Source organism: Vicia villosa, linkage group LG4, assembly GCF_029867415.1.
Source record: "Vicia villosa cultivar HV-30 ecotype Madison, WI linkage group LG4, Vvil1.0, whole genome shotgun sequence".
NCBI classification, from domain to species: domain Eukaryota; kingdom Viridiplantae; phylum Streptophyta; class Magnoliopsida; order Fabales; family Fabaceae; genus Vicia; species Vicia villosa.
The window spans coordinates 14,873,307-14,884,368 of record NC_081183.1 but is presented as its reverse complement, the minus strand read 5'-3'; the positions used below and the strand labels follow the sequence as shown (position 1 = coordinate 14,884,368).

Here is an 11,062-nt window from a genome sequence, read left to right as displayed (position 1 = left end):
TTTTCAATAAATCTAAAAAAAATAAAATTTCCATATAAAAGAAGTTTATATATTTTTTTGATTTAATGTTTTTCCACAATTGGCTATTACATTACCCATCTTGAGTCCATTTTTATATTCTAAAATAGCATATCTTGGGACCAGAGATAAACAATCAATGGTCGATTTACTAAGCAACAAACAAACAACCACATTCAAATAAATAAAATAAAATAACAAAATAATATTTTTTATTTAAAAAGAAAGAAAAAAAAAACAAAAGGTTCCTTAAAAGGCCAAAAGAACAGAACATCATAGACAGAACAAAACAGAACAAAGTGTTCCAGAGTTTGAACAATCTTCAGAAACATCAATGGAGGGCATCAAAAGAAGACTCTTTACTTCATCAATTTCACCAACAATGGTGTTTCTCTCTCTAGCTTTTGCTATTCTTCTCATGCTACCAATGGCATCAGCTTCAAGGATTTTGGTCGGTGGAAGCAAGGGTTGGAACACAAATTTCAACTACACTACTTGGGCTAAGGACAAGCATTTCTACAATGGTGATTGGCTTTGTAAGTTCTTTCTCTCTCTAAAGTTTGAATCTTTGGGATGAATTTGTATAGTTTATTTAGATTGGATCTGAAATTTTTGAAGCTTAGGGTAAGTTAAAGTTGGTAACTTTTTTGTGTTTTTGATACTTAATTTACTATTTTATGGACAATTAGGTTAAGGGGTTTGAGTAAATTGAATTGGTTAATCTTAGATCTTTTGGGCTTATTTGATTAATCTTTGAAGTTTTTAGCTTTTTGATACCTAATTTGCTATTTTTAAGATTAATAAGAAAAAGGGTTTGAATAAATTGAATTGGTTAATTTTAGATCTTTTGTGTTTTTTTTTTTAATTAGTCTTTAAAGTTTATAGCTTTTTCATGTTATTTATACTTAATTTGCTATTTTATGGACTAAAAGGAAAAAGGGTTTGAATAAATTGAATTGGTTAATCTTAGATCTTTTGGGTTTATTTGATTAATCTTTGAGCTTTGTGTCAAATCCATGGTGGTTAATTGTGCTTGAATTGAAGAATTTTGGGGTAGTTTTTGTTCAAAAGTAAAGATTTACATAAGAAAAAAAATTAAAATAAAAAAGAAATTTTGGATTTTTTAAAATAATGTTATCTTGTTATACACTCTCAGATCCATAAATTTTGGCTTCTTTTGACTAATGATCTGTATAGTTTATTGCTTAGCTGTTGAGATTTTCTTTGTATTTTTTTTTAATTACTTAATTAGTGTTTGTTAGAGTATTAATAGGACCGACACATACATCAGACACGTCATTGATACTGACACGCAATTAACATGTGATCAAATAGGGTTACATGTGTCGATGTCGTCTTTGACTAACACTGACGCATGTCAAAAATCGAACACGTCTTGAATCTGAAATGTCTGTTGTGATTGTGTTTTCTAATTTGGAGTTTGGACATTACCAACTAACATGGATTTGTGTTTTTTTTTTCTTTTTTTCTTTCTAGTTTTTGTGTATGATAGGAACCAAATGAATGTACTAGAAGTAAACAAAACAGACTATGAAACATGCAACTCAGATCATCCACTTCACAACTGGACAACTGGAGCTGGAAGAGATGTTGTTCCATTGAATGTGACAAGACATTACTATTTCATAAGTGGCAAAGGTTTTTGTTTTGGTGGAATGAAGATAGCTGTTCATGTTGAAAAACTACCTCCACCACCAAAGGCTTCACCTATAAAATCTTTTGCACCAACTCTTAAAGGCCATAGTATCCTTCTCATGCCTATTGTTTTTGCCATTGGAGCAGCTTGGGATTCATTCATTTATTTATGGTAACTTTTAGATGATTCCTTGGACAAATACCAAAGGGTGTTACTTGTTGATGATTATGTTGTGTTGAACTTTTTTTTAAGGTTTTAAAAGGGTCATTGTTGGTTGGATTAGTTGTTGTTGACCTCAAATGAGGTTGAAGTGTTTGGTGTGAATGTAGTTAGTGTGTTTGTGGTTGTTGTGTTATGAGGAGAAATATGTGACAAACTTGTTTGATTTAATTTATTGGAGAAATCAAATGCGGAAATTGTGGAAATTTTGTTGTATGCTTTTTGGACTTGTAGGTCCTTGAAATAATGTGTATAGAAAAATATATGTTAGGAGATGTTGCACCTATGGGGTACCTAAATGTAAAAACAAGACTAAAATAATGTTTGTCATAATATGCTAATCTATTTAATTCTTGCTTGGGCTAAAAAAGTGTTGAGGGAAGTGGTTCAGAACATCATCGAACCCATTATCCAATATAAATGGACCAAGGTGTTTTGTTCGAGGGAATTGTTCTTTAAAGTTGCACACTAGTAAAAATAGAGGAAGAGTTCACGAGGGTCTAATCTTGTTCCAATATTTTTTTAATCTTTTTGCATTTAAGTCAAGATCATCAATCTCTCACATTTAATAAGTTTTTCATTTTCTTATTTTTTTTAATTTATGATGCATGCATTTCTTAGATATTAACTAGGATTTATTGTATTCATTTGTTAAGACATGACACACATAGGCGCTATGTTGTGAATTGCGGCCGCACCAGCCGCTATTGCGGCGTGAAGCGGAAAAAACGAGACGGCCGCTTTCGGTCTTACCGGTTTAGCGCGTTAGGGTGAAGCGGCACAAAGCGGTCCAACGCGGCCGCGATCGCGGGTTGCGGAGCGGGTCGGATGCGGCCCAAAGCGCTGCTTTTGCTGGTTGTACTTCTAAAAGTAAGAGATCCATCATTTTTTTAGCGGCTCGTAGCTCGAAGTGGAGAGAGAGAAAAAGACGAGTTGAAATGGGAAGAGGAAGAAGAAGAGATGACGTAGAGAGTCGGTGGAGAAAGAGAAGAAGAAGAGATGAAGTGGGTATGGGAAGAAGAAGAGAAGACGTATCAGTCGGTGGGGAGAGAGAAGAAAAAAAGATGAAGTGGGGGAGAAGAAGAAGGGATGACGTGGGGCAATATTTACCATTAAGGGACCACTAAGCCCTAAGGGAGTTGAAAAGTCAAGAAAGCTATTTGTTAGGACAACTATATACCACTATACTTCACTATGATTATAAAAAAATATAACAATATGTGTTAAAAAATAATAATTTTTTAAATAGTTAATCAATCCACTTAATAGTTTTTTAGATATACATAGTTAATCCTCTTAAATAAATAAAAAATAATATATAAGTGCTATTAAATTATTTATATATATATATATATATATATATATATATATATATATATATATAAAAGTGCTATTAAAATATATATTTTCTTAGTGCCCGCGCTGTTAAAATAGCGGCCGCATCGCTCCCTGCTTCCGCGCCGCTCCCATTTTGGGGTTGACCGCGCCGCGCCGCTTTCTAAGATTAACAACATAGCATAGACGTCTCGTTTGTTAAGAGATGACACACATAAACGTCATTTTTCATCTTCCAATCGGTGAGAAGGTCATCACACTTGATAATGTATCATGCTTCCTTTTGATCACAGGAAGATTATTATATCATTTTAGAATCAATAGACTTGAGACAATTGACTGGGTTGTGACATATTTAGGAGTTGATTTGGATAAAATCCTAAGGAGATAGATGACATTAGAAGATGTTACACCAAATTTTCTTTTCTCATGATAAATTATGTTGACCGCCTGAATGTAGTTGTGGATATTGCGAGTGATAATGCATGGGTTGCATATCATAGAGTATGTGCTTTCAGGTCATACTTACTTACAACAGACAATTATTTATTTACAATAAAAAAATTGTGTTACGCCCTTACAAATATTTCATCTAAACCATTTGTAGGCATGGATCCACTAGCATTTTTCACGTCTCTCAATTCGAGAATATGGTGAAGACTTTTTTTCACTTGCTTGCTTTATCATCGTAGTCGAGGGTAATTGGGCGACCAACCCGTTTCGAAGTGCACTTGACTGCATCTTGCTGGATGATATATGTTACATGCCTTACGGCGAACACCGTCAAACACGACCGACCCTTGGAGGTGATATCTTGGTATTTTGGATGGTTGACTTGTGGGTCTCGACTTATGTATCCACGTTTACCTAAACGAGTATTGCAACAATTCAGGAACTTGCAAGGTATTCTCAGGGATTCCACAAAAGAAGATATACGCATGTGCCAACTTTTTGTCCATGAAGTGTGGTATACACTTACATATAATAGTTTTATAAAGTATTCCATCCTTACATGACACCAGATACAAAAGAAGATCCTCCTAAGTCAGTTCATCAAGAGATACTAGAAAAGGAACATGCAAGGACGAACCACGCAGTGGATGTATTACCTATATGTCAATGTATTATGGCTATTGGGAGAAAGATTATAACTAAAGGAGAGTTTAAGGAATGCACTTATCATATGGTTACTCTACAAACAATCTTAGTAGAGACACTACATGCATTGCAGTATAAGAGCCATAGGAGGAACATTAACATTAAATATACTCGTTTGTGATATTTTAATTTGTATAACATTTTGAAAGAAAAAAATGGTTTGCTGTATTTTATGAACGACCAATGTATGATTTTCTAACATTTTGTTTGACTTATAATGTATAGTTTAGTGTTATGACTGATGTGTATGGTTTATTAGGGGAATGATTTATAAATGACATTTTGTTTAACTTATTAATAAATGACTTATGATGTATGGTTTAATGTTATGAAATATTTTTCTAAGTTACTGTTAAAGGGTGTAAATAGTATCATTAGGTTTGTCCAGAGATTAAAATCCAGATTCCAATATAATATATATAGATATTGAAATCCACACATATTTTTGGCAAAAATAGAACGCCTCTCTGATGAAATGATTTTGTTGTATAACATGTGCGCCTGAACTTCAATCTTCAGACTCTGTATAAGGATAATTTTGGATTTCAATAGGGTGTGTGAACACTATATGTGGTGTAGTGGACATCACCCTTTATTTGATCACTTTTGGTGTTCTAGTTGTTTCATTATGATAATTGATTTTGTGGTGAATATGTTGTTAAAATATGTTTTATTTGAGCTTTTTACAGGTGATGATTCGAATTAGTCTTAAGGGTGACTCAAATCATGTTTTCAAAGTTCTATGTTAACTATCAATTTGAATTAACCTTTTTATGAAGGATTCAAATTATGTGTATCTAAGTTGGTTAATTCAATTCATGCTAAGTAATTTAGTTTATATAAAAGTGTATTTTTGTAAGATCGAAGGGTTACAATGTTAAAACAAGTGAACAAAGGGTTATTGAGTTTAAGACCAGTTCTAGATTTCAGAAACACGTTGTGAACACTTTAGGTAATTATGAATCATTAGGGAGAAGATTCAATCATTTTTATTGAATTCTAGAGTGAAAATTATCGATGGTTGAGATTTGAAAAAAAATAAATAGAAATTGTTCATGTTGAACAATTGAGATTAATTTTTTGTGATTTTTACCATCATGCAAAGATTTATTGATAGTGGGTCAAGAACCATTTTATTTTGTAACCATCGTATTTCTATGGATCGTTTTGTGTCCCCGATTAATGATTTTATTCCTCTATTCTCTTTATCATTGTCTTTGGTTTGATTGGTTGAAATTTCGATAGTGCATATTTTTTAGATTTGTTCTTAGTTGAATATTTATTTGTTGATCGTTTAGTTTGATTTCTTGTAATACACGTGTGAGTTAGAAGTCTCACATTTCTTGACAAAAGTAGAGATTGGGTACTTTACATGAGAGAGGACCTATATACCTAATTCCTTAAGGTTTTGGGTTAAGATGTGACATCTCACTCATATGTATGGTTGCTTTTTGCCTAATATGGATGCCCTTGCATGACCAATCAATGGTATAGTTGAAGGTTCAATTAAGGAACCAAGTACATGTATCAAAAGTTTTCTTAATTATGTGGTGGTCATCCGACGTGTCTTATTGAGTTGTCTATGAAATGGTAAGAGTGTCTAAGGTGGTATAATTGTATATGTAGAAAAGAGTTTATGATTGAATGAGAGCATATAAGTGGGTGAGTATGTGGACTCATATTTAACAAGAGATTGTTGTGATACACATGTGAGTTAGAAGTGTAACGCCCCGAATTTAATTAATTATTTAATTAAATTAATCAAGGATCTATTCGTTGGAATTAGTTGAAGTAGGGATTTATCGGTATTATTGTAAAGGCGTAATTGGATTAATATGTTGATTTGAGCAGTTAAGTTTATGGTCGGAATTATTAATCGGATTAGTCGGAGAAATACAAATCGCGAGTTGGTATTATTTAAGTTATGGATCGGTTGTAGTTGTGGAATATTATTGGGAATAATATTCGTTTATGTTATGTGACAATTTAAGTATTTATAGTGTGTTTTGTGATTTATTTAATATAATAGGCTTAATAGCAACTTTGGTCCCCTTATTTTACCTTTTTTTGAATTTTGATCCTCCCATTTTAAAAATCTGGATTTTGGTCCCTTTTTCATGTTTTGTTTTGAATTTTAGTCCTCCATCAAATTTGGAACAATTTTTTAATGAGGTGGCGCTGCCTTTGATGACGTGTCAGTTTGAAGTCATAAATATTTATTTCCACCTCAGAAAATTCATTTTTAAATTAATTAAAATTTAGATGTGTCATTAAAATTATTATTATTATTATTTCATTATATCTATTATTAATTCATTTTCATTATCAAAATCTTATAACAATTAACAAAACCTAAAGAGACACACTTTAACCCTTTTGATTGAGACCCATGAAGATGCAAACTGAGGAATACGAACCGTAAGTTCATCGTCGTCATCACCGTCTCCATCGTAATCTTTGTTCATCATCGTCATCACCGTCTCCATCGTAATCTTTGTTCATCGTCATCGCCATGACAAATCCAACTTTGGTTTTGAGGTATGCCAACTTTTATTTTGTGGTTTGCGTATTCAGTTCTTGGTGACATTGTGGTTTGCATATTTAGTTCTTGTTGTTTATAGAGGTGTGTTTTTATTTTGTGTAGGCCAAGTGAAACACAAACTGTAAGACTTAGAATACATCATAGGGGACGTTTGGTGCAACATCCAGTAAAGTTGTATGTTGGAGGGGTTGCAAGTGAAATGAATTGGGACTGGGATGTGGACTTAATGTCCTATATGGAGATTGAAAAGATGATTAAAAATGAAGGGTATTGTAATATTCGGTGTTTATGGTATTGGAATCCTAAGTATGCCTTTTCTCGTGGACTTCGGCCTTTGAATGATGACAAAGATGTGTTAAAGTTCATGGAAGATATTAGAGGATATAAATTGATCGACGTTTATGTTGAACACAAAGTCGAAGAAGTTAATATTGAGGATGTTAGGTTTGAAGAAGTAAATGTTGAAGAAGCGATTGTTGAAGATGAAAATGTTGAAGAAGCAAATGGTGAAGATGAAAATGTCGAGGATGTCAATGTTGAAGGTGTCAATAGGGAGGACAGTGAAACAGATCCTGATTATGAGGAGTGTGAGGATGATGAGGATGGTGAGGAAAGTGAGGAAAGTGAGGATGAGGAGTTGAACTTAGGTCATGATGTCGGTGTTAATTGGACCACGGTTCTCCCTAACACTTCAACTGAGCAACCCTCAAGATTGGTTGTTAATTCTGATAATGAATGTTGTGATTCAGATGAGCTACATACACCACTTGGAAGTGATGTTGAAGATGGCATGGAAAGGTTTCCATCTTTTAAACAAACTACGAAGTTTGAAATTGGGATGATGTTCAAGGATAAGATGCAAATCAAAGATGCCGTAAAAGATTATGCAATGGAGTCTAATAAGAATGTTGTGATCAAGAAAAATGACAAGAAGAGAGTGGTTGTAAAGTGTATGGTAGGTTGTCCCTTTTATATAAGGTTTAGCCTTAGAACAACCAACCAATTTTGGCAACTTGTTAGCTTCACTAATCTACATAATTGTCATAGGACACCAAGGAATAGACAAGCGACGACCGTTTGGTTAGCTAAAAAATTTGTGAATACATTAAGACACACTCCTGAAATGAAGACTAAAGGGTTGATTGCAGAAGCAGTGGAAAAGTGGGGGGTGAAGTTGTCAGTAGATCAAGCATATAGAGCCAAGAAAAAAGCGATAGAGTTAATTCAAGGAGCTGGTCGTGAACAATTCATCCACCTTAGAAGTTATGCTGAGGAATTATTGAAGTCAAATCCAAACTCTACAGTTAAAATTCAGTGCGATGATTCAGCTTGTGGTCCTGTGTTTGAAAGAATATATGTATGCTTAGAAGCATGCAAGTCAGCTTTTGCAACCACTTGCAGGCCTCTAATTGGTTTGGATGCATGTTTTCTGAAAGGGGACTTCGGAGGTCAGTTGGTAGGGGCCGTTGGTAAGGATGGAAATAACAAGATGATACCAATAGCTTATGCAGTTGTGGAAGCTGAAACAAAGGATTCATGGCAATGGTTTCTTAAGTTATTACTCGAAGACTTACGGTCCATTCAAAAAAATGCTTATGGATTTATATCAGACCAACAAAAGGTATGCAATTCTGTTATGATATTCAATTCTATATGAAATTCTGTTCTGAAAATATGCTCTAGAAATCTGTTTTGATGCAATTAATATGGTTCATACTGCTATAGTTCTATTTAATAATGTACCATGTTCATACTGCAATAGTTCAATTTAAGTATACTGCTAAAGTTCTATTTAATACTGTACCATGTTCATACACTTAATTATTCTAACTTCCATATACTGCTATATTATTCTAACTTAGTATGTTTCATGTTTTATTTAAGTATATTATACCATGTTATATTTAAGTATACTGCTATATTATTCTAACTTAGCCAACTTCCAGATACTGCTATATTATATGTGTCTGTTATGTAAATTCAGGGTTTGGTTCCAGCAATTCTTGAAACAAGCCAACATGTTGAGCATAGATTGTGTGTTAAACACTTATATGGTAATTGGAGGAAGAAGTACCCTGGAATTCATATGAAAGAAGTGTTATGGAGGGCGGCTAGGGCCACAACATTACCGGCATGGGAAAGAGCAATGAATCAGATGAAAGAGTTTAATGCCAAGGCTTGGAAAGACATGATGGATGTACCTGCTTCATGTTGGAGTAGATCTCATTTCAAGACAGACTCACAGTGCGATTTACAAGTCAATAATATGTGTGAGGCTTTTAACCGAGAAATATTGGAGTATAGAGACAAGCCAATAATTACATTGCTTGAAGGAATCAAACACTACATAACGGTTAGAATTTCTACTCAAAAGGAGAAACTATCCAGGTACAAAGGTGCTATAAGTCCTAATATCCAACAAATATTGGAAAAAACAAAGAGGGAAGCAGAACGGTGGACTGCCACTTGGCATTCGGATGATGACTTTGCTATTTTTGGTGTTTCAAATAGTGTTGAGACATATATTGTAAACTTGCTGCAGAAGACATGTGCTTGTAGGAAGTGGGATTTAACCGGAATACCATGTTGTCATGCTATCGCATGCATACGGTTTAACAAAAAGGAGCCCGAAGATTATGTTTCATCATTCTACAGGTATTTCCTTCTCATTTTAACCAAAATACAACTATAATAATGATACCGACATATTATGTTAACTTACGAATTCATCATTTTATTTGTGTATAGGAAGTCTACCGTGATGGCTACTTATAGCCATATCATTATGCCAACCAATGGTCCACAACTATGGCCGACAAATGTTACTCAACCAATCAACCCTCCAGTCATGAGAAGATCTATTGGTCGCCCAAAGAAGAATCGTAACAAGGCAAATGATGAGCCGAGGAATAGAAAAACATTACCTAGAAGTCTTCAAACTTTCAAGTGCAAGAAATGTGGGAGTTTTGGGCATAACAAGCGAACATGTAAAGGCAAGAGAGCTGCAGAGAGAGCAATTCCTAAGGGTGGAAACAAAAAGGCAAAAAAAAACCGAAAACAACGGGGCTGAACAAACAGTTATAGACGGAGGATCGCAAGCGCCAAAGCCAACCCAAGAATAGAATTTAAGTTATGACATTTAGTTTAGGTCTTGTTTTGTGACATTGATATATCTTGTGTCTCGTTTGTAATAGCAGCAACTTTGGTCTGCATTTTGTGTTTCGCTTGTAATAGCTGCAAATTTGACACTGCATTATCTTGTTTTATGACACTGCATTATCTTGTTTCATGACACTGCATTATCTTGCTAATTAAAAGCTTGTGGTTTATAACTTTATAGTCTGCCCCAAATCAATGGTTAAGAAATTTTTGTTGTTAAAACAACTTGAAATTGCCTTCTGATAATTCCAGATGCCCAACAGATTAGACTCAATAGATTAGAACCTATGATGATAATGATGCGCGTTTACAAGAAGAGGTCCTGAAAAAGACTGTATCCCTCGCCAAACAACTTGATCCCCAGGTGAATGCTATACTTCAATCATACAGGACTTCTATATTTTTGAATGTGTGTAAATTGTTTTGAAATATTACATATTACCTATCAAGTACTTTTTAAATTGGTTTATACATTTTCTAAGTTTTATTGTTTCAATGTATGAAGTTTTTTAGGGACTGTTGAAACTTTAGCATTTAGACAATGAATAGGAAAAAAATGCTAACACTGCATTACGACAAGAGTAATAATAAGATGTTATTTCAACTACAATAAGTTAATTAATGCACTTATCGGTATCACTAATTAGTACAAGCATAAATCTAATCCCAGTAGATTAGAACCTCAAGCAATCATATGATGGTAACAGACTCCTCACTATCATAGGATGAGAACAGAAAACCAGAACTCGAAAATTCAATGAGTACAGCTATGATAAAAGCCTTAGTTCAATCAAATAGAATTGCAATTAGATATCAAACAAACTAAAGGTTAGAATAACTTGGTTAAATTTCATTAATCTGAATTTTTTTTAAAGAACACAACTACACTTCTAACTAGCATAGCTAACAATACAAACACAATTACACAACTACACTTCTCATTAACATAACTAACAATACAAACACAATTACAC

The 11,062-nt window shown here is 33.7% G+C and overlaps 2 protein-coding genes across 2 annotated transcripts; both read left to right on the top strand.

Moving 5' to 3' along the window:
- Nucleotides 1–277: 277 nt before the first annotated feature.
- Nucleotides 278–2,100, top strand: LOC131598865 (early nodulin-like protein 17). The gene is made up of 2 exons (XM_058871435.1): nucleotides 278–554; nucleotides 1,516–2,100. Exons 1-2 carry the CDS (start codon nucleotides 353–355, stop codon nucleotides 1,848–1,850), a joined length of 537 nt encoding a protein of 178 aa, XP_058727418.1. The 5' UTR covers nucleotides 278–352; the 3' UTR covers nucleotides 1,851–2,100.
- A 4,799-nt stretch (nucleotides 2,101–6,899) lies between these two features.
- Nucleotides 6,900–9,999, top strand: LOC131596807 (uncharacterized). Its single transcript, XM_058869545.1, has 4 exons — nucleotides 6,900–6,925; nucleotides 7,032–8,550; nucleotides 8,914–9,584; nucleotides 9,678–9,999. Exons 1-4 carry the CDS (start codon nucleotides 6,900–6,902, stop codon nucleotides 9,997–9,999), a joined length of 2,538 nt encoding a protein of 845 aa, XP_058725528.1.
- The last annotated feature ends 1,063 nt before the right edge of the window (nucleotides 10,000–11,062 follow it).

Coding starts and splice junctions, on each gene's coding strand:
- LOC131596807 (XM_058869545.1), top strand. CDS start 6,900: ATGACAAATCCAACTTTGGTTTTGAG. Junction 6,926..7,031: donor AATCCAACTTTGGTTTTGAG/GTATGCCAACTT, acceptor TATTTTGTGTAG/GCCAAGTGAAACACAAACTG. Junction 8,551..8,913: donor TTATATCAGACCAACAAAAG/GTATGCAATTCT, acceptor ATGTAAATTCAG/GGTTTGGTTCCAGCAATTCT.
- LOC131598865 (XM_058871435.1), top strand. CDS start 353: ATGGAGGGCATCAAAAGAAGACTCTTTACTTCATCAATTTCACCAACA. Junction 555..1,515: donor CTACAATGGTGATTGGCTTT/GTAAGTTCTTTC, acceptor TTTTCTTTCTAG/TTTTTGTGTATGATAGGAAC.